We start from the raw sequence: 24,869 nt of genomic DNA on the forward strand, positions 1-24,869 counted from the left end.
ATGGCACTGAACAGCAGAATAAATCAAGTCTGGCTACCTGAGAGGGCCAAGGTCAGTTACGACAAAGCAAGGAATGTGACAGATGCACGAGTGACAAGGTTCAGTACATCTCAGTTCTTTATGAGGCTTCTCAGCTAAGACATGTGAAGCCAGATTGATTTAAACATGAGTATTTCCTTAATTTACAGTTCCCTTAGTTTTAAGAAATGTGTTGACAGAAAATTTGAGTGGCCTGAAAAGTTAACAAAGTTTTTATACATGTGAATTATTTAAGCTTTAAAACTTCAGTACAATATGCCTAGATACAAAGCACAGTACATTTTATACCAGTGAAACATTTCAAATACTATTACTTATGAAGAAATTCAATGTTACTTATCCAGGTCAGATGGTAATTAGCAATACTTCACAACCAGAAATCCAGGGAGATTGGCAGCATGCTGGGGGTAAGGGTGTGGGTTTATAGATTTTTTTATTTGTCTCACTCCTACTACCTATGCCAAGTTCATCAAAATTTACTATTTAGAAAAACAAATTTTAAAGCATTTTGTAAAGTCAAGTTTCTTCTGCTATCACATAGAACAGCAAAGCTTTTTACTGAAGATTTTATAATTGCCTTATAATAACCCAAAGCACTGTAAGCTACAAGAGTTTGATTGCATCTTTCTTATATTGAGCACTACTGATCTGCATATTTAACAGCTCCACATTACTGTAAAGCATTCTGGGTACTCACAAGTAAAGACTTTACCTTTTCTTCTGGAAAGAAAAGGTAGAAAGAAATAGCTTCAATGAGTTACTTTGTGAAGGAAAGAACAAGGTAGACTTCCCAAAGAAAAGCCTCTCATTCAGAGATGAGCTTTACCAAATTCAAAAGCAACCGAAGGAAGCATTCATTGCTTTCTTCTGAAAATGAGCTTAATAGTCCAGGAGCTGATACAACCTGCAGGCAAGAGCAATACATCTTAGACAAAAGTTGCCCCCAGTAGAAAAGAAGATCATGGAGGGAATGGCATTTTTTCAAGTGTCTCTGCATAATCTCATGCAGGGCTTTAAATTTCAACCAAAAAAAAGCACTGTGAATTAGGCTTAGTATTTTAACAGAAACTACTGGACACATGAAACAAAACAGTGAAATAACAGGGTAATACTGATCTGTGTTGCTAAACTGATGTACTGCTGCATTTTAAGCTACTCAGAGCTTCTGCAATTTACATTCACTCCTGTACAATGGTAATGAAGTGATCAAGCCTGGAGATCACAAATACAGGGGCCTGGGGAGCTGAACTCCAGCTCAGAAACTAGTCTGAACAGTTTCCTCAAGCGTGAACTGACTACAGCACAGTGTCGTGAGCACAGAAGGAGTCCAGGTTCTAAGAGAACAGAGATAAGGCTTTCTATTTGCTCTATCCTCTCCCAGCAAATAACCCTTTCCTGTTTAAATGGTTACAAATTTCAATAGAGACAAGTTCAGACAGTGAATGTTCACCAGAACTTAAAACAGAAACCCAACCAGAATACTTTCAGGTATAATTACACTTGATCTGGACTAAAAATTAATTTGTTTCCTTTGTGCAAGTATCCCCATAGCTGTATCCAACTGCAACACCTAAAAGTACCATCAAGTCTGGAAAACACAAATGGAAGGATTGAGGGAGCTGACTACAAACTGAAATAAAGTTAGAACAGCTTATTTTTGTTTGTTTTTTTTTTTCTTTAAGTCTGAACTGTCTAACATACTGGTAACAATCAGACAGGAACTGTTTAGCATATGAAAGCAAATATTATTTCTGTTGTTATGGCTATTTGGACATCTGATAGCCTCAGGCAACCCAAAGGGGCCCCAACAACAACAGCTCAGCTTAAAAGTCAAAGGGCAGATACCTTTGAAGTGAGGGATGACACAGAAACAGCAGTAGACCTTGAAGTTTGGTCTGACAGAAAGAAGCTGAACATTCACAGTAAATTCTATTCATCCTCTCAATTCTCTTGAAGGCAAAATAAGCACCATGATGCTGAATGCCAGAAAACCTAAGGGCAAAATGCAGGAAAATACAGGAAAGGCTACCAGCATTTCACATGGCTTCTGCAAATAGTGCTGGGAAATGATTTTTGAAGTTATTAATGTAAGTTAATAATACTTTGTGATCTAGCTAACATTTATTTTATTGTCTGGTAAACATGAGTGATAGGGAACCTCTGACAAAGAAAACATTAGCAGTGTCTAGTAAGAGGATCCTTTGATTCTTTGGCATCCAGGCTGAACAGGCATAGAAGTTTTTAAGTAAGAGTGCATGAAGACTAGTGCTCACGAGCCTGTTGACACTACTGGAAAACACAAGACTAGGTTTCCAGTTCTGCAAGTGGATTGATTTTTAGAGACTTACAACACAATTCAGAACACAGATAAGGTACAGTTTGAAAAATAAATGCTGGATTCTAGAAGCAAGTAGTTTCAAAGTGGAAGCTCACAGTTGTGTCTCCCAGATTTTTACCTGTATCCTGCACTGGTGATGATACTGAATGGCACAGGAAAAACAAAATGGCAACTACCTTTCTGCTGGGAAAGGGGAATACAAGCCACTCCTGCACAGGTAAGACTGGTGTTGGGAAAGGACCTTACCCTGCCCCTTAGGAGAAGTCACACTTGCTTGTGCAATTGCTGCTTCTCACCATTAAGGAGAGGTGCATTAATGTGGATAAAAGGCTTCCATACAGATTTAAAAGCTGTTACACATTATATGATTTCAAAGCTGATCTGGGGAAAAACACTTGTCATTCCCCTTTCAATTGAAGATTAACAGTAACTGTGCACCCAAGAGTTGTAACAGTAAGAGTATATTTGCTACTGGCATTTTTTATTTTATTGCTGCAGATGATGACTTCAATTTGTGGTCAACAGACCTCTAAATTCCTTGACTACTTTTAGAACATCATAAAAAGAAACTGTGAAGATCTAGCATACAATATGTCTTCACTGGAAAGTTTTTGGGAGTCAACAAACTAAAAAAAAGTGAAGTTATAAACCATATTTCAGATTATAAATTGGTTGGCATTTCTGACACAGACGAAGACAATTACTTTTTTGGGTGGGTTTTCTTAGTGAAGGGACATAAAATTCCTGGCTTTTGTTTTACAGAGATAAAACTGAAATGTACCAAGGACTACTGCTGGTTTTTCTCCTAGACTCATTTCTGATTTATTTATAGGAGGGCTTTCTACCTTTACCTGCAAATGTCACAACTGAGCTCGTGACTTTTATATAGTTTCTTGGTTTAATAACTATGGTAGGTACAGCACATGTTCTGCCTCTGCCCCTCTCCAAAAATAAACAAAACCTAATCACATCTAAAAACTAGTTTATATCTCACTGTTCATAGCAAATAGAAAGAGTTGGGCACAGATAACCTAATTTTCACCTGTTTCTGCTTACTGCATACACACTAACTCAATTTAGATTGATCTGCTAATGTTTGCAGACTTACTACAGTGGCACAAGGGTACTACATCCATTCAGCTTATTCTTAAAAAAGACAAACCAAGATGAAATGTTGTTCATACTCCTTTTTAATTTTATTTTAGCTCTTTGTTTATCTCTTCACTTCAAAGCGCTTCCAATATGAGGCATAGTTTCAGTGTGACAACTTTGTAAAATTAAAATAGAAAAAATGTGCCAGCATCAATCTGCTTTACATTGGAAAGCACAACAGCCTTGAGACAGAAATGACGACTTGTGAGAGTAAGCTATAATGAACCCAGAAGTGCTATCTGCAGTAGGAAAAATATATTAGACTGGAGGCTGAACACTCCTGAAACAATTTCTCTTCCTCAATAGGAGTCTCCTGTTCCCCAGTTGCAGTGTATAGCCAAGTCTGAGTCCAAAAGCAAGGGAAAATTATCAGTATGAATCCCCACAATTCTGTTGGCTAGCATTTCTTATTTGACTTGGAGCTACTTGAAGTCCAAATAAAAAAAAAGTACAGCCCAGAATAAAGCTGAGTCTGCCAGGGACATCCCCCACCTGTGACCAGTAACTGTCTGGGCAGGAAGACAGGAAACCACCGTGGCAGCAAGACCTCCACAGGGTGATCCCACCAAGCCAGGGACAGGTACTGAGCCCAGGCACAGGCCTGGAAGGTGGCAGCTGAGGCAGGGCAGCAGCTGCCCAGATAACAAGATAACAGATGAGGCTGAGCCAGCCTGTCTGTCCTAACCATGGGCCTCTGAACCAACAGAGCAGGGGAAAAGCCCAGCACACAGGAGGACACCTGCAGCTCCATCCCCAGCTCCCCAGTTCAAAAAAGCCCTAAGTCGTGGCAGGACAGGCACATTAGTAAATATGGTCCTAGTCAAGAGGGAGGCTGCACAGGGTCCAGGAGCTGATCTCAACAGTACCAGTCAAGATCCGTGGCAGGTGCACCCAGGTAGCCAGGCCCTTCTCAAATTTCGGTGTTGCTAGAAAGTAAGTTTTACCCTCTAGTGAGCTGTATTGTCACACTCCTTTGCACAGACATCATTTCATTACCTGTGAACTACAAGATATTGATCCATTTCCTATTATTTTCACACAAGGTACCTGAGGCACAAATTCAGTTCTCTTAAAACACGTTCTTGGTAAAGGGCATCACATGAATATTTATGCTACATATGCATGTACAGAATTAGTGGGTAGCATTATTTTATATGGCTTTCCCAAAGACATGTTTTCATGCTAAAAGGAGCTTCCAGTAGGCTCTCCCAATAGGCAAAGACATTTTTGTGTCTTCTGCTTGAAAATTACTTTTTTCCCTTAGAGAGCTGGTGAAAGCTATGAAGTTACTTTCCAACTTTAATGTGTGCCTTTTAACTAAATACCTGTTCATCAAAAGCCCAGATTATTTTAACTACTTTTATAGAAAAATAAACCTGTTATAAACTGCATATATTACACCAAAGAGTACCTTCCCATGGTTTTTGCTGTCCTGCCAGAAGACAGTTGCCAACCAGCCCTGAATGTGCATGTTTGTTTGTCCCAGAACAAAATACTAGCAGCAACAGAAGAGAAAGCTAGACCTGAAGTAATCTTATTAAACAAATAACAAAAAAGTTTGTATGTGGTAGTCAACATCACATTCATATGAATACAGAATGATATGTAATAAATTCTACATATCAAATAATTTCAAGAAAATTTAAATCACTATAACCTAGAATCTCCACGTGCTCCTGACCTTAACAGGGAACCAACAATCAGACACTACAACTCTGATTACTATAAAAGTAATTTTAACAGAACTAACATCAATAATTTGATGTTTTAGACACTTGTGTAGTATTATAAATACATGTAATTGGCAGCAGATTAATTTCCCAAAGTCTTATAATCTTTTGGCATACTGCCAACATAATTTAAAAGAAATCATTTTATGAGTGCATGCATCTGGTTCTAATGAACTAACTTTACCTGTAAATATCAGTGTTTGTGCAACTGATGACATTAATACAATAAAGTTATCAACATGCCTCTCAAAACAGCCTTTTGAAAGTGACAGCTACACACAAAATAGACAATGAAAGGTAAAAAGGCAGCAAATCACAGCCGGGCATTAAACAATCATCATGTTCAGTGTTTTGTAAACTCAAGGATGGCTTTGTTATCATTAATGTATTACACTAATACTACTAATAATAACAATCACATGGTAATCCCTAATCTAACAATATTTCTTCTGTTCTGAAGTGCTCCAAAGAGAAAAAACATACACTACAAATTCTCTTGCACGTACTAACTAGACTATCAATTTGACCATAAGACAGCATCCATCTCATACCATCCTGTTATCAATGGATGGACTACGAACAGCAATCCAGTTTCCTTTCTCTTCTGCATAATAGGATGGAACATTTTCCCAGGCTTAACAACAGCCAACCAGAGACAGAATTGTCTGAAGACTGAAGTAAAACTGACTTCTTTTACCCCAAGTTAATTCTACTATTTAGAAATTTACAGTACAAATAGTAAATAATAAAAATATTGTGTAAAAACTTCCCTAGCCCATTCTGTCTCTACTCCCCTGAACCTCCTTGGTAGGAACAGAAGGACTTACAATAAAGAATTTTGCATTTTTTTCCATGAGGAGCAAAACATTCTAATTCTAGGTGTTCTCACCACTATACAGCAGACCACCTCAGCCACCAACATATTCAGGGTAACTTTTGTAGAACATTCTTCCCTTAGATATACAACATTACTGAATTCACTCTTGAACAAAAATCCTAAAACATCCAAGGCAGCTTATACTCTCATGAAGGAAATGTGGATACACTTATACATCAGCCACACCAATCTCATAGGTGGTCTTTGTGCCACAGAATTTTCACCAACACTATTAATTAAAAAACCCTACAGCTTTGCAGAAGCACACAGCAGTGTCTGATACCTAGGCAGCTGTGGTGATGCTGCACAGATCTGAGGAAAATGTTCCTATATTCTTTCAAAACAAATATACAGTAAAGACTATACTCCTTGGCTGAAAAGAATACCACAACAGAAACATGTGAGCAACAAACACATTTGTCTGTAAGAACTGTCACTGATTTATTTCTTTTTAAGATGAAACATCTGTATTTTGGCTATGTCTTTTAAAATCAAATTGAAGGGGATATCATTCTACCTGCTGATAAAGAGTTTGGTTTTTTTTTATTTGTGACTTCAAATCCATTTAATCTTATTTTGTTCCCTGTCCTCTCCTCCTTTTATCATTCTTACAATTTCTCACAGAAGTGTTTTATAAAATTCCCCTTGGAATATGCCTCTTCTGCATATTCCCAAATTCACTTGAACTTTTATGGAAAGTGTCAAAAAAAGACACAGCAAAGACTAACTAGCCCTTGCTCAGTAGTGCTGCTTGCAGAACTTACTTTAGCCCAAAACAATGTATTTCTGTCTGATTCTCATCCTGCTGTTAGAAGGACAGAAAAATGTATGCAGATTATGAAAGAGAGAAGTGGGGCTGGAAGTGAATGCCACATCCGAGGAACCTTCACCATATTCTTTGACTGATGTGAAGCCCAATGAAAAGTAGGGGTTCTTTTTGTTTCTGTAAAGCTGACAGGTACCATAAACTTGATTGTATTGGTTATTCCAAAAGGCAGAGGAAAGAAAAAGGAGGAGACTAGCTTATCTCCACAGGTGTTCAGTAATCCTCTTGGATGCACCAATTAGGTCAATGGAGTAAGCATGCTACAAGAAACAGCAGCTCCTTCATTTCAGGTCCAAGTCAATGTCACTCTAAGACAGCTGCTACATAGACAACAGCACAAATACCAATACAGACAGTAATTCTAACTCCAAGATACTGTGATATGCTCTCAAAGATACCACGAGATGCTTCAGTTCAGTCACATTACATGGTACAGTTCCAATACAGAGAAAAGGGTATTATAGCCTCCCTTGAGACTGTTACAAAAGGAAGCTTTTTACTTGAATTTTAGAGAGAAGCTTGAGAATCCATATTGAAACCTATATTAAATGAAGGTTTAAATCCAGATTAATTAAAGGCAAAACTTACTGTTACTAGTAGTATAAAGTAGACAATTAATTTAAAAAAAGGCACAAGCCACTACTCAATTTGTTCAGGAAATAAACCCAACAAAAAATCTTACAGGAACAACTGTTCCTATAAGGTCTCTCTGCGAGGGGGCACTTTTTTCCCCCTTACATTAGTGCTTGGGATGTGTAACACTTTGAACTGGAAAATATGGTTCTTAGGATCTGAAAAGTGTCATAAGAACAAGTGTGCCAAGTGAGACCATCTTTGTATATGTCCAAAAATGGTATGTCCATCTTTGAATACCAGGTTGCCTCACAAACTGCTAATTATTGTCCCTAATAGTACAGAAAAATAGTGGCAACGATTTGCTCTTGCATCAACACAGTTATTCTACAGTCTAATCTCTTCCTTTTAGCTGAAGATTTGCATATTTGCTATATTGTTTATGTGTTAATTTCATTTATTTAAAGTTATTTCAGAGAAATTACACTGCTGATGTTACAACAAAAGGCCACATTAGAGGCCAGAATCAATCATTGCAATTACTGACAAAAATCAAACGTGGGATGTTTGTTCAAAATCCTGAAGCTCACTGACTCACCCTTACTATTTTAGTCTATATTCACACTGATCTTAGTTTATTATTCCTGACTCCAACATGCCAGAACACCTGCAACAGCTAAAGGATACAGTATACAGAAGCACTAAAATATTCCTCCCTTCGTTTCAGTTGTCAGTGTCAGAAATTGTTTCACAGGCATGAAGTAAAATCAGGAGCTGCTGCCATTAAAAAAAAATCTGATGGAATGTGCGAGTTTCAAAGAGACCTATATCATTATTACAGCTCAAAAACCTGGAAATCCAGATTATCTGAGACACCAGCTGTACCTAAGAACCAATCTCCAGATTAAAGTGTCTCCAGCAAGTTGGATAATTTAGTGGCAAAGAGGCCTCATCTAACAAAATAAAACAACAAAAAAGAAATCCCGTCTCCTTATAGTGTGAATAACCGTCAATCCTCTAAGAGAAACAAAGCCACACATCTGACTTCTGGAGAAACACAAATATTAACCAAACAAGAGTAGAACTTCATATGACAGTGCACTGGAAGATGACATAGTAAAAAAATCCAAAATTATTTTTTTTCCTAATGTCACAGCAACACTTGAGTCTAGGTAAAGTATCAAAGATCTTTGCCATTATTCCCTGTTCTCCATTTGATTACTGTATTTATGGAAAAATTACTTAGTAGTAAGCATTTCAGTAGGACACTGAGAACCTATTTTATTTTAGCTAAATGTTTCTAGAGCTTGACAGTAAATGATATGCATGAGCCATGTTGACTGTCATCTTCCACTTTTGACTGTCAGACATGGAAGTAACTTGCTAATGTTTCGTTCCAATTTCAGCACCATGAGCCTGTTGCATAAGCTGCCTGCAAAAAGCTGTTCCAGATGGAATGACAGTATTTTGTAGGACCCCAAAGATGTAGCTATAGAGATGAATATGTGTCAACAGCATTGACAGCATGACCTTTTTTCCCTTTTTTTGTCAACAGCTCTTATTTCCACCCTCTAATTTTTGCACATTCTCTATAAGACAGGCTACACAGGAAAACAAAGAGTTTCAGTCTCTCATCCATCTTGGATCACCTACAATCTAATCTACCTGACTGCACAAGGCAGAGGACAGGGGAGGAAGGTGTATAAACAATAAGGTGCTTTCAAAATTACAGCCAAGGCCCAAAATTCATTTTAAAGAGGAGACAAAACCCACTCTCCTACTAACATAAGAACGACGAAGAGCTTTGATGATTTCCATTAGAGATACTTTCTTTAATGAGTAGTCAGTAAAATGCCGGTACTCCTCACACTGGAAACAACCTGTTAACAATGAATAACAACTTCTACTGATTACACCATTTTTACTGATAATTCATATACTATATTAACATCACAGAACATTCATTATTAGCTCTTAGTACAATAAATCACAAAAAGTCTACTTATCCTGCTGAAATAAAAATATGTAAATTACACCCACTGCTCATTTTAAACAATACAGGTAAAACAATACAATTTTTCCGACACACAGGCTGTGCAAGGAACACAAAGAGCACTTCTCCACACACATATACTGCTTTGCACCCTCAAAAGAGGAAATTACCACAGGGCATTTCTGTGCCTTTTCAGATGAACAATTTAGTATTCTGACAAACATTTAATTTACATTTTTTAGTTTTTCCTCTACAATATAAAATAATTTCTTTTTGACACAGAATGCCACAGCACACCGTACAAGATGGGGGTAAAAAAGCAGTGCAGGGCTGGAAGGCATCAGAGAGAATTGAGAAGGCATGGCTTTTGTTATTTCGACAGCCCTCAGCTTGCAGCATAGTTGGATTTAGAATATGTTCTTTAAGAGCAGCAGTTTTCATGGTGTAAGAGTGCCACACAGCTCTGGTTCCTGCAGTGCTCACACCAACAACTTCAAAACGAACTCACTGCAGATGTCCCTATGATCATCTAATCAGACATCAAAAGCAATATACTGACAAGCTCCTGTGCTGATTAGAAGTGTTCTATATATGTTTCACAGTATAAACAGACACACAGTAGTTGCTTTATAAATGGATTCACCCACATCAGAATTCCCTTTTAAAAATTCCAACTGTTTGGAGCTCCCCAGCTGAATGACAGAAAATCCTTTTAAATCTTCCCAGATCTTCTGTTCAGTTCCACATTGCAGTATTTCAAGAGCAAGAGTTAAATTATTAATAGGAAAACTTTTACCAGAAAAAAGTAAATGTCTTCCAGAATTTAAAAACCTTGCTATTCTGAATGACAGCCTGAGACCACACCACATCAGGGAGGCAGTCTTGCTTTTACCCTCCAACACACATGGTAATATCTAAGATCTATTTCTAAATCTGCTTTGATGTCTGATTATTATACATCAACAAGCACAGATTTAAAGCATTACAAGTGCACCAGCACTGCTAGTTCCTGAAAAAATAGTGTTTCTCCCAATATCTGGTTTCCTTCTCAGAGTCCACTTCCTGCAACACTTAAAGAGGACCTATAAGAAAGATAGGGACATTTTTTAGCAGAGTCTGCTGTGATAGGACCAGGTAATGGTTTTAAACTAAAAGAGGGTAGATTTATTCTAGATGAAAGATGTTTTTTACAAAGTAGGTGACAAAACATTGAAACAGGCTGCCCAGAGAGGTGGGAGATGCCCTGTCCCTGGAAACATTCAAGGTCAGGCTGGATGGGGCTCTGAGCAATCTGGGCTAGTGGAAAAGGTTCATGCTTATGGTAGGAGGGATGAAACCAGATGACCTTTAAGGGTCACTTCCAACCCAAAGTGTTGTATGAGTCCATCACATAACTATGGGTGAATTTCATATTGAAATTCTAACACACACAAAAGAACCAGAAAGTAAAACTATCTGACCTAGTCCAGTAAACACACTGGACAGAAGTTCTATCTTCTAAAATCAGACAGACAATACAACCCTCATAGCAGTATAGTCTCTTAGCTCAAGTCTTAGCAGAAATCTGCTGAATCAAATTATAAACTCTATGGAATTATTCCACCACTGTGCCAAAAAAGACCCTTTCTGCCCTGCCCTACTTTTAAAGAGCACGATTTCTGTTCTTTTTAAAATACTCACACATTTTGAACGTACTGCTGATTATCTCACACCCAAATTTGTAGTGTATGTGTCTTTACCTTTTCATATCTAAAAGGAAGAAATTGTTAAGCTGCATCCTTACACATGTGGATATTATGCTAATTCACAGGAAGGCTAATACACCACAAGCACAATTAACAGCCAGAAGAACCACAGAAGGTTTTGACCCTTTTTAACAAGAGCTTGAAACATAAAAATGCTCTAATTATATATCACCCTTATTCAAAATTGCAAATTACATGTCCACAATGCATAAAATACAGTGAATTTCAAGTCATATCTAGGCAAAAATTGAAACTGTATTGAGCCACTGGAGCGATTCTTCAATTGATCCAGCATCTCATTGTATCTTTAAATATGGATAAATACAATTTGATCTGCCAGTCCTATTGATTAACTCCAAGATAACCTAAGTATTTGTCCAGAAAACATGTAACTATAAAAGAAACTCATGCAGAAAATAGCATACAATAATAATCAGCAAGTTAACAAGAAGGGATGAAACCTTAATCCCATCAGAATTAATGAAAATTATTATCAATTCAAATAGGATCCTCTGTCTAAAACTCATGACAAATCAAATCTCATGACAGTAGAGGAAGTCTGTCCCTGGGCAAAAAGAGAGACAAGCAGAAGTAACAGCTCCAGAAACAAAAGTTTAGATGTTGGCAATTACTGCCTGAATGAAATTGAGCAGAAGCAGCAAAATGCATTCTGCTCCCCAGCACCAAACCAACAGTGCCACACAATTCACACTTTCTGCCTTGCTGCATCTCATCCCTACCATGTTGGGCAGAGGGATCCAGTCAGGAACTTCTGAGTTGAAGAAAATCTGAAACTGCAGCTCCGCTCAGCAAACTGGGGACAAGTGTTGAGCAAGTGTTAAGTGCCCCAAGAAGGCTTGTTTCTTCTGGAAGGTTTCAGCATCTCAATCCCACTCCATGGCCTCGCTCCAGAGGAGATCCCTAGCTGAAGACTACATGTCCATTGCTAAACCCACTTTGTGAGGCCCGACCATTTGCAGCTGGACCAGCCCTTGACCTTTGCCAGAGCAAAACTATGGGCACATAACTTTTCAGAGAAGTAGAATCACAGAATCCTAGAATTGGGTTGAAGGGGCCATAAAGATCACCTAGTCCCAATGCCCCTGATATAGGACACCTTTCACTAGACCAGGATGCTCAGAGCCCCATCCAACATGGCCTTGAACACATCCAGGGATGGGCATCCACAGCTTCTCGGGGCAACTTGTGCCAGTGTCTCACCACACTCATCACAAAGAATTTCTTTCTCATATCTAACCAAAATGTCCCTTCACAGTTTTCACCCATTATTCCTTGTCCTGTCACTACAGTTCTTGATGAAGAGTCCCTCTCTGGCTTCCCTGCAGGCCTCCTTCAGATACTTCTATGAGGTCTCCACACAACCTTTGCCTCTCCAAGCTGAATGGCCCCTATCTTCACAGGGGAGGTGTTTTAAGCTCCTTATGAACTCCATGGCCCTCCTCTGGACTCATTCCAACAGGTCCATGTATTTCCTGTACTGGGGACCCCATAACTGGATGCAGCACTCCAGGTGGGGTCTCACCAGAGTGGAGCAGAGAGGCAGAATCTCCTCCCTCAACCTACCGGTCACATTTTTTTTGCAGCCCAGGGTTCAGATGACCTTCTGGGCTGCAAGTGCATACTGCTGGTTCATGTTGAGTTTTTCATCAGTCATCACCTCTCCTTCCCCTCAGGAAAAATGTTCTCAATCACTTCTGCCCAATCCACAGATGCGCATAATAACATTAAACTAATTCTGTATCCCTGAAGTCCTCTCTGGATACCAAGGGAAGAAAGTTTTCATTCTTGAAAGCCTGGTCAGGGTTCTGTGATCCTAACTAGGCAGAAGAGCTATGGAGTAGCTTTAATAAAGTAAAAAAAACCCAAAAACATTAACAAATACTTTTTTTTCAATACAAACAAAGAATAAATTTTGATGTGTGTTACCCCCATTTTTCCCTGATTACTGTCTCTAAATTTTGCAGTGGCAGCTATCACAATAAGGAAAGAGAGGTTTGGATGAAAAAAGAAACTCAAATTTTGTACCATCTGTTAAATGACTTCCAGTCTGAGGGAACAGATGCTGGACTTCACTATTGGTTTTTGATTGATCTAGAAGTATTTTGTTAATTGGGGCTAAAACTACAGCTAAGATGTGTCAGAGAAAATAGGAAAGAATAGCTCAAATTCTCCTCAAACTACCTGATCATTCAGAACAGGCTTTGCTACTTTTGTAATCATCATATAGCATTAAAAAAATCAGATCTTCCTTTGAATAAATGGGACAGCTGACAAACAGAATACATGCTCTGCTTGATGCCATAAATAATGTGAACAGCTCAAATGATTCATCAGGTTCAACCAGTTCACCTGAATGGGATAGCAAAGTTCTTTCCTTGTATCACTGCATGTTTGCTGTACTATTTAGTGCATTACTCCTTGTACAACTGAAGTGCACTTTCCAGGAGGTAAATCAGTGCTGTCTTCAGAGAATGCCACGGTAGTCACCTCTCAAGAATCTGCTGAAGCACTGGTGCATCAGTGTAAGGCAGCATACGGGAACTGCCACACAGAGCCCACTGCCTGTTCCATGTGTACCACGCACCAAAACGCCCAAAGTGCCAAAACAGCTCAGCTAATTATGAAAATCAGCTTCAATTACAAAATAATTGCTAAGATAATTGTGGCATAAGTACAGGGACTTAATTTTCACTACAAGCACTGAAGAATGTTTCATCTAGAAACAGTTTTCAGGATTCTAACTTGCATGTGACATGTGACTAAAGGAAGCAGTTTAACATTAAAAAAACCTGTCGTTTGTGGCAAAGGAAATTCAGTATTAGTTTTAAATTTTCAGCAGCAATGTACAGAACAAATGAATTTTTTCTGAATACCGCTTTAACACTTGAAAGACTAAAGCTATTTTCAAAATGCAGTGTTCAGTTATTTCTGCCATGTTTTTTCATTTGTCAGATATTGATTTTTATGCATGTTTTAAAACAATCTGTACCTAATTTAACCTATGTTATTTAAGCTTTCTGTGTTTCCCAGAACATTATTCCAAAGCATATTTCAGTATGATTGATGATGAGAGTTTTATTAATGGTAGTGTTGCAAAAATAAGAGTTAGTGTAATGTAATTTTGCTGTAATAGATTTTTGCTTTCACAAAAATACCAGAACAGCACCAAACCACAACTTTCAACTTTCAGGGCCTCCCCCACCTCCACTTTACATGATATATTTTTAAAAAATCCTTCTCCACCCCTATTACTTTTCCAGCTTTGACTGTCACCCCTACAGCTGACAGAGGGATGCTCTGTATTTTAGCACAGATAATTCCTTTAGGCTAGAGGACTCTTTTGTACTGATGCAAGTCAGTGAAGCATGGTGAGGTTTTAACCTCTAAGTATTACTGCAATCCTCATGTAATAGCATAAAATGCACTTGTCACCACTAAAATTACGTTAAAAAACTCAACTCAACAAAATGCTATTTTTTTTTTCTTGATGGTCTATAAAGCATTCAAAACACACCCTGGAATGAAACTGATTTTGCTTATTTTTCCACCTTTTTTTGCCATGTTCATAGTTATAAAATACTGGGGTTCAGTGTTACATACTGACATAATCACTTTATATGTTTCTCAGCTTTGCCAAGAGTGTAAGATCTGCACTGTTAACCAAGAATTCTTCTTTGTACTTTCATTTATCAGACTCAGTATTTCATTAATAAGTAAATACTTGCAACAAACATCAAGAAAAACCTCTCAGCTCAAACAGGTCTGACAAATGATATGTAACTTTGACCAGTTCAGCCCCCTGTAACATCAAAATGTACTTGGAGAGCTACTGAGACTTTTAAAATTGCACCACTTAGCAAATAACACAAGCCATTGTAAAATAAGGTGCACACAAATTACTTAAATGCACATGCATTTGACCATGCAAAGAGAAACAATGAACAGTCAACTAAAACCCTGTGTTGGCCTTCAGAATTGCAGTGGTGAAGTGAGATTCATAGAACATCATCTGCATGCAAGTCGACTGACTATTTACTTCTTTTATTCACATGAACTTCATTGGAAGTTTGGTCTTAAATACACCTTCAGGTGAAAGGTTCCCATCTCCAGGATGTGTCACTGAACCCCAGCTCTCTCCCCCCACTCCCTAATGTGCCAGCACAGCCTTTTGTGGAACATTGCTCTAAAGTAGTTGTGATCTAGTCTGCAACATCCCTCCTGCACCAAACAAAGACTCAGGGTTTCTGAGTGCTGCTTTGTTTTGAAACAAACCAGCAATATATTGTTTTGCACAGCTGGGGACAGGGAGTGAACTGCAACATTATGCAGAGAATCTAAAGGGGAAAAGGCATAAATATTACAAGCAGATGAAAGCAGAGTCACCATTTAAGCCAGCATTCATGTGGTCTAAAGAAGAACAGAACTAGACCCACCAGAGATTTCTGGGCAAAATCTGAAAAATAGCTTTATTCAGCTCAAGGCACTTACATGTCCCAGCTGACATTCAGAGATTCTGAAGAATTTCATTGGTTTATAAGAAATGTAGGAACACTTTCCCTACACACAAAGCTTCAGGTCTTAAAACTGCAAAGTAGAACATGTGGCCCAAGTGTGACTAAGACAGCATCACTTTAAGAAGATTAAAGACAGTCTGCAAAAACATATAATTAAGAGTTACTGCATTTTCACTAATTGTGGCCTTGCAATAGAACTTAGGAATAACTATATTGAAAACAAATTTGTCCTCGAAAGGGAAGAGTCAGGTCAAACAGAGAAGTGAGACAGAGACCATGTAGGATAGCAGCAGGGTACCAAAGATGACAGAAATGCCCTTAGAAAACAAGACAAGTGAAAAAGGGTGCAAGGGCAAAGAAACAATGACAAACTGCAAAACATGATACTGAACAAATAAATAACTGCTGAAAGTTCAGTTCATATTCCAATGCCTTATGACACCACTAAGCTTTATGTAAATCTCTTATAGAACCACTGTTAATTGATTGTATCACCTAAACTATTTTTCCAGAGGAAATTCTCTACTTTACAGAAAATAAGTGTGGTGCATTTGGTTATAGATCCAAATACATATGGAGCTTATAAAACTATTATACTCCAACAGGAAAGAAACGTTTCGGTCTTAAGCAAGAGGTGAGTCACATGACACCTACTGCCACGACATGCTTGAGGCCATAGTCACTGGGATGAGAAGCACTTGGGAAGTCATCAGGTGCACCCAAAGCTGGATCACTGCTCCTCCGTACCAGAAGCGGTGTGCCTGCGAGATAAAACAGAATTTAAAGGTTCGGGGATACTACATTAGCACAATGGAAAGCTTCATGTGGTTAAATAAGAAAAGTGTGCAGCACCCAAATATAAGTCTATCTGTGGTAATATTCACCTGTTAAATTACTAGATTTGATAGGGTTGTATCGTTTCAGATTTACTTAGCTAAAGAAATTATAAAATTTTTACACACCAATGTAATAGATCTCCATCCATAAGCTACCTAAATTAGGTGAAAACTGCTGACAAACAGGAGAAAAAGGCACCTCCTCAGAAAAACAAATGACTAGTTGCATGTATCTGCGACCACATGCACCATTAAGTGAGAGAAATTAAGATTATAGCTGTCAGTTATAACACTAAGTACAGTGGCTGGGGCTGATAGCAGCCATAATTATTAGATCTAAAAAAGAAGTTTGAACATGCAACGGTTTTCTTGTTAGATGCTAACATAGCTGGAGTGACACTACCACATTCACTTTCAGCACAACTTTCTCAATATAGCAGGAATAAATACCAGCACCTGATGAGGGGCAACCAGAGAACCTAATGTTCTTAACCCTTCTCCACGGTGAGCAAGTTTTTATATGCAGGTAATCTCTTCTATGCACACTTCTGCAGGAAATCAGTAAGAAAAGCAGAAGACTTAAATTTGTGTCCCAGTATTAAGGGAATGCTTAAACATCAGCAGGTGAATACTGTTTTTATTGCCAAGTGATTATCATCTTTGTACCAAGAGCTATGCATGTTTTTACAAAGAAGTTGGGTAGAAAGGGATTGATCACCAAATTTGGTGTGATTTTCCAAAGGTGTCAACAGGTCAAAATGAACCAAATCTCTCCACCCAAATCTTCTTGTTCTTCATATGAAGCTGAGGAGAAATTTGTTTCCCCTCTAGGCATATCTGGCAAGAAGATGTACAAAAGCTAAATACAAGTTACTCCCTTCTTTAAGATCACCTTAAAATATTTTTTTCTGTGTATCACTAAAGTTTCTGGTGGCCTGTATCCAATTTTTTTGTCTCTCTTGAATATAACAGTTTGAAAACAGATGCTGAAATATTTTTTATGATTCAACACAATTTAGTGTCCAACTCCTTTTGACACAAAAAACTACAAAGAACTATGGAAAACCATTTGCACGGCTACTTTTATTGGTAAAACTTGCACAACTCAATGAGCATACTGTTCCTTACCCTCTTCAAAGTCATCATTCCAGCCTCTTTCCTCATTTCTGTCCTCCTTTTTCCAAGGTGAGAAATCCACTCAAAAAAAATCCACTTTGTAACTCAAAGAGGGTACAAAAAATTCCCCAGTCAACTTAAGAGGTCAAAGATGGGAACGGAGGGAGATGAGTGACCCCACACAAACAGATCATTTATAATGAGCTTATCCTCCTCCCAAAGCCAACACTCTGAAATTAGATTTCTTCTTTTTCCCTGAGCTGTCTTCTATAACTAACTTCCTTCATTTCTTCCTCATGCCTCTGGCTGAGAGAAAGATGAAGGCTCCCAACCCTGTGACTGCTGGGAGAAAAGACCCCTGCTTGTTCCAGGGCCTTCCAGCAGCTACAGAGCTGGTGAAAGAAGAGGTCTCCTGTACCACACCACTTCAGCACTTCTGTCTGCTCTCTGTATTGATTGCTTCAAGATCCTTCTTCTTCCTACATTCTCCATCCTCAGTTCTGAAGATCTCCTTTCACTTGCTTTTTGTCAGTGTTTTCCAAAGAAACTGAAACAAAATTTACAACTGTCTAAACTTTGAAACCAAAGTCTGCAGGAACAGCAGGATTATAGCAAATACCATTCTCCGGTTCGGGAAGATGGCCTTGCAGCTATTTTCTTTCTTTCTATTCCTGCAAATTTTTGCTTATTGCCATGAAGCAATGAAATTTATGGTGCTCATCTGGAATGCTTCCCAAATTGAAGACAGACAACTGGACTTTTTGGCTATTATATACAATGTTTTCTCTTTTCTCCCAGTATGTTGTAAATTTTAGGGTCCTACAGATAATTTTTTACTTAAAGAGAGAATCAGAGTCAATTTTCTTAATTTTTAAAATGTATTTGCAGACATGTAACATAACTGCTTGTACAGAAATATCACATGTCATAACATCTCTGTGAAACATGTCAGCTGTAGTCTTTAGCTAAAATAATACAAAATGGTCCCTCTGGCCCTTATTGTTTTACATGTGCACACCACAAAAACACAAAATGAACCTTTTATTAGACAAAGAAACTGAACCAAAATGTGCTTGTTAATAGGAGAAAATCCACAGCAAAGAGGACGATTAGATGAAAGAGATGAGAAGAAGCTGTACTGCCCTCCTTTGCAGGAGAGTCCCTTACTCCCTTGCATGAGACAGCAATTCTCAGCAGCTCCTGGAGCTAACAACCTCTGCTCCATCTCCCCTCATCTCCTCTGTGGCTTGGGGCTGCTCCCTGCCATAACAACACATTCCATGCCACTCCACGCGCTCCAGCCTGCCCTCTCCCACGGGCTCCTTTCTTTTTCCAGCCTTTCCCCACCTCCTCTGCACTGCACACTCAGGTCTCTTGAAAGCAGGCACATTCCCTTACATTCCCAAAGAGAAGCCTCCCCACATCTACTGCCCCAGATTCAACCAGACCCAGGAGCTGGACCATGTCCACTATCCATACATACCTTGCATTTGTTCATCCCCATCTTCCTCAGCCATGAACAAAATGTACTGAAAAACCATCAGCAATACTGTTTATTATAGACTGTAGTGCTGTAGAAAATTACGCACATTTTCTTAAGAGATTCTGTCATCTGTTTTCTTCTGTCAGGAAATGGAATGCTGCCTTTTTCCTTACAGCTTTCCTTTAGTCATGCTGTGTTTCTATGCTATTCTACTCACGCTCTTACATTTGTGCTGAACATTTATAACAACCAATGTAAGTTCAAACACAAAATCCATCTTTCCCTGAATGATGAGAGAGAGAAACTCCTTCCTGCATACTAAGTTGATCATAGAAACATGTTTTTTAATAAGCACTACTATTTTGTTCCAGAGTAGCACTTTGTATTTTAAACTTAGGAACTCAGTTTTAAAAAATAGTTATCCTCATCTTGCAGCACTGCATCAGAAGCTTGCAGACAACAGAAACTGAAACACATGTCCAAAATTTTTGTCATAATGACTGCCTTTAACTTCAATCACTTCAGAGTGCACTTCCCATACTTTAAAAATTTGCAGAGTACCTTTTATTATAGTACCATAGCACCTTTTAAGCACGTCAGCCTTATTCACAACACATACTCTTAGACAAAGCTGATAAAGTCTTACTGTTTTCCATGCTTAAAGTCTATCACTTAGTTTCAACCAATGTACATCAATCTTTTCTTTTTGCTAACATCACCCTCAAAAATTAGTAGCTACACAGACTCATGGTTAACAGTGTATTTTCCCTGAACTCTTATGTTTTGGAAATATTTTTTTAACTGCAAATATGGTTGAGACAAGCATATGGTAGAAACCACACTTAGATTTAAATTGGTTGCATTAGGGAAGAAAAAAGAGCCAGAAGAGAGATTTCTGCCATTTGTGTACAATTAAAAAGTGAAAATTTTCATCAACACAATGGCAGAAGAAACACCTCCATACCACATGTAACCCGATTGTCCTAGTTTGTTTTGCTAGTTATTTCAATTTCACCAAAAAGCTGTGCATAGACATTAACACCTACCATGACCAAGAATGTGCTCTGCCTCACTGAAGCCTCCTGGCAGTGCAAAAATCAGGCTAGGAGGGGCCTGACAAACAAGTGATGCATTTAAGAATACTGTGCAACTGCAGGTAAACAATGCAAGGTCTGGATTTCAGGACCTGAATATGGTATGGGGAACCCTGGAGCTCCAGCTGCCCCTGCTGGGGTCCCCCCAAATGTTACAGTTTCCAGGTGCTGACTTCTGGCATCAGATTTCAGGCCTACATTTAGACAGTTGAGTACCACTTAATATGACCAATACCACAAAAAATTATTCCTATCCTTCCTTAATTTCATTAATTTGCTCTTACATCTCTTTACTCAGGAAAGCACAGTCCATCTCCAGCCTGAAATCCCTTTATTCTTTGAGATTTAAGTTGTAGGTTGCCGAAAAATGCTGAAGACAACCAGACTTTATCACCCATGAGAATTTTTGGCAGGCTGAGCCATCCATAATGCAGTCAAATCATGTTCTAAAAAATCAATTTTAGCAATGCTTTGGATGCAAACACTCTCAGATGACTTTTAGGTAAGCTGAAAAACAAAGAACACAGGAAACACAAGCACAGGTGTATTGTTGTGCTACTGCATCACTGACAACTAACATTCTCTGAGGTTGGTTGGTTTTTCTAGGTATCAGGGAAGAATTACTGCAGTGCAGAACTAAAGATACACTTGGACAGAATATTGTGGGCAAAAAGAGATTTACAATACTTCACCATAATTAAAATTCTGCTCCTGAATATAAAAATGCTGACTATGATGGGAAAAGAGCTGTCCATCAAGTGTGTATCAAAGTATCAGCTGCTGAAGGCCATACCAATGACAATTACTCTGCTGCCTGCTTCCAAATTACCATGTTTGGACAGACAGACAAATTATTATCTTATTTGCAGATACCTCCAAATATTTTTTTCAGAGCTCCTTCTGAGCAAATCACAACATTCCAAGTCAGCTGAAACAAAACACCTAAATACTATATGCGTATACACACAAATGTAGAATTGCAGTTCATCATGGACAATTTTCATGGCTAGAAGAGCTCTGAACAAACAAAAAATAAGCAACTTCCATTTGCAGCAAGAAGTCAAAATTGTTTTAAACTTAGCTTGTCATGAAACAGGTCAGACCCTGAAAACAAAGTTACAAGCAAGCTTTTAATTTATATTTAAATACATAAAAGATTAATATGTGCCCTTATTGTTCTCCTTTTCATCAGACAATTTTCACATTAACAGGCATACAGACAGTTCTTCCCAGTCAGCACTTTTTGAGAGCACTGAGCAATCAGTGTGTGTAAATTTGGTCACCCTCAGATATATAGCTTGCCACCACCTGAGGCATCATGGAATGGTTCTGCCACATACTTGAAATGTAGCTGACATGTGCTTGTATGTCCTGCCTTGTGATGGTACTGCACAGCTTTTTTATTTTTGAAGTATGCAGTGCTATGATGATGTGACCTCTATGTTTAAAGCTAACTCAAATTGCTTATAATAGCACCTATCGATACAATTTCAAATCTACAGCTCTGCTTCCCAAAGCGCACAGTGCACTTCTTAAATTCCCATGGACAGAAGATTAATGAACTAGGATGGTGTAACAGTTAAGACAATTGACTTAAACATTCAAGCAGGTGAAAAAGTTCCAGCTAAAGTTCTAGCAGCTCCAGCAAGAGTTGTCTTTTACACATCAACCCAGCAGAAAGTACTTCTCTATCACTCCACATGAGGTGCAGTTTTTCTTACAAGGAAAAACAAAAGCAATGGCCTGCAAGTAAGACACAGGAATGGCTTTAAATAGATATTGTTTTGGGGTGATATTTTTCAGTGCCAGTTCTTTCAAAAAAATTATTTTCTCTGGTTGCATGTGCTAGCATTGTCAGGTTTCAGTTATGAAGGAAAAGAACTGCTCTCTCAGTTTTTAAGACTAGAACAGGGCCTAGTGAAACAACTACAAAATGTTTACATTTACAGCTTTTGCAGTTTCAAAGATGGACATCTAAGAATCACTTACACACATTATTTCAATCATAAAAATCCTGTTTTCAGGACCAAAATCCACACCCATAAGATAAGAAGTTACTCACTTCTCAAGGCACTAGGACATATCCCTCAACAGGGGATGTAAAAATAATGCTGCTACTTTCTTCCCATTTAAACATTTTTCTCAAAAGAGCTTCAAGAAGGACAGGACTTGAGTTTTGATCTTAACCAGCTATTCTTTTCTTTCATTTAAAGTTGTAACACATGCAGAGTAATTTCAGGATCTTCTCAGCGCTATCAACACAATGCTCCTATTTTCAGCTCCTCATCAGACAGACAGGGAGCACCCAGACTTACTGGAGTCCAGGGAATACCTCAACCCTGCTCCAAAGGATCCTGGCTACAGGTACCCCATGGAAGAGACTGGGTAGAGGGGAAGGAGCTAGAGCAGAATCCTGGAGCAAGGGCAAATCAGCTACAACAGGCAGCTGTGATTTTTTTTTCCCCCTCTCAAACTCAAGCAAAATGTGCAACTCCTTCCCTTGCTGTGCAGACTGGTCAAGAGTTTTGTGAAACTGGCTATTACACTGGCTATTACAAAAAAGAAGCAGCACTTTCCAGGATGAGCCAGGCTTTCTCTTATTCTTGTACAAGTGAAGCATCATCATGAATCTCTGTATTTTTCATCTACTGACTGATGCACATCCTACAATTTACATCTTTAGACACAAGATTAAAAGTTACAGCAACTTCAAACATCTTACGTTTTTCAATTATTATTTTGGGGAGCAAAAATGCTCTGCTACATAAGAACTTCCCTACATACATAAATACAGGGGGGTTTTGTTTTGGTTTTGATTGTTTGTTTGGGGGAGGTTGAGATTTTGGGGTTTTGTTTAGGTTTTTGCTTTAGTTGGTAATTTTTTAAAGCTTTATATCCTTCCAATGGCATTCAGATGTCAGAAGAAACTGAACTCCAGATATACTTCAAACACAAGTTGTCTTAGTCATCCAGCTTGCTGAACACAGCAAGAAGTATTCATCTTATTAAACACATTGGGGTTTTAAGCAGTATATTACCTGTAGTTACTGAATTTAAATAAATCATTTTAGGATAATATATCCTATAAGATTTTAAAACTAATAGATCTTTGACTCTCTCACCTTATTTGTATTCACAGATTGAAAGGTGAAAATAAGTATTTCTTCTATTTCAATTCCCAGCCCATTTCTCAACTTCAAATGAAATACTTAATGAACTGTATTAGTTGAATAAACTGACACAAAGAAAATATTCTGCGCACCTGCAGAAGAGGCCATGCTGCCAAAAGCTGGTTTAGCACTTCAGCTAACATCAGTTACAGGTGCTTATGCAGTCACTTTTCCACGGTTCAATGATTTAATTTTCTTTAAAACTTTGGCAGCTAAACTGTACAGCTTGAATATCACTTTGGCAGCATTTTATTGCAAGCAGCAGAGTTGCAAAGTAATTTTTTTGAGTATTTTAATTGTATTTTAAAGAATGATCACAAATTACAGCAGTAGTACACATTTCTGTAATAATTAAATATGACCAGTGTTTTACAAATCTAATTTAAATTAACAATCTTTTCTGTTTTGATACTTCCATAAACAGAGATATCTTACTCTTGCAGATGTTACTATTTTCTATTCTGGTCATGGTAAACTAGTCTTAAATTTAGTCTCTTACACTCTTTTAGTCTTAAATTTCAATCTTGTTCCTGACAATTTTCAAAGATAAAATAGTGAAACCTCCCAAATGTGAAACTTTGTATTAGGTTGCAAGGAATAAGAACATAAGAGGAGCTATACTGGGTCTACCTCACCCAGTATCCCGAATCTAACAGTGGTAGCAAAGACTCAGGGAGAAAGCCTAAGAGTGTAGTCTCCTACCAGCTTGCAAAAAATAACCTTTGAAGTATTTCTAAATGGTGGCATCTAGACAACTGTATTTCAAGATACTGATCAGCCATGTCCCATAAATTTGTCTAATCTTATTATAATTCATCACCTTTCGGTGTGTTACATCAAATTTTATAGTTTAGTCAAATGCTTCATGAGAAAATCAGCATAGGGTTGTTTTGCTTTGCAACTTGTTGAACAATAGTTGTGTTTGCTACTTGAGTTTTTACATGGTGAAGAAACTGAATAAGAACTTCTTATTAATCCAGTACCTTGAAACCTTTAGCTGAAATTCCAGTTGTTTTAACAATCAATCAACCAGGCTTAGTAAGCTCATTTTCTACCTGAAATACACATTTTGCCATATTGCCTCAGAGCTAATACACCACGAGTACTGTAGAGAATTATAAACAGACACACTGTTTTACTCCACACTAGAGGGTACTGACAGAGACTGCACTATGGTTTTGAAGTATGATATCATAGTACAGCTTTTCAAAACCTTCAGCTGCAAATACTTAGCTAAGTGGGTTGGTCTTTTAAAAAGATACTACCTCTCAAACCAGCTATGCTGGTATACCAACAAAACCAGCAACATCACAAAATCTGTAAAACAGGCAAAATCTGAGTAAAAGCACTGACATCAAACAA

General features: G+C 38.1%; 1 protein-coding gene across 5 annotated transcripts in view; it reads right to left on the reverse strand.

Moving 5' to 3' along the window:
* The window catches only part of PARD3B (par-3 family cell polarity regulator beta), a 392,133-nt gene that overhangs the window by 242,489 nt on the left and 124,775 nt on the right, over positions 1 to 24,869 (reverse strand). For all 5 annotated transcript variants that reach the window (XM_086897517.1, XM_086897518.1, XM_086897516.1 and 2 more), the window contains exon 4: positions 16,463 to 16,569. In XM_086897517.1, the coding sequence (XP_086753643.1) occupies positions 16,463 to 16,569 (107 nt within the window). The remainder of the gene's footprint in view (positions 1 to 16,462; positions 16,570 to 24,869) is intronic.

Source organism: Cyanistes caeruleus, chromosome 7, assembly GCF_971803275.1.
Source record: "Cyanistes caeruleus chromosome 7, bCyaCae1.hap1.1, whole genome shotgun sequence".
NCBI classification, from domain to species: Eukaryota; Metazoa; Chordata; class Aves; order Passeriformes; family Paridae; genus Cyanistes; species Cyanistes caeruleus.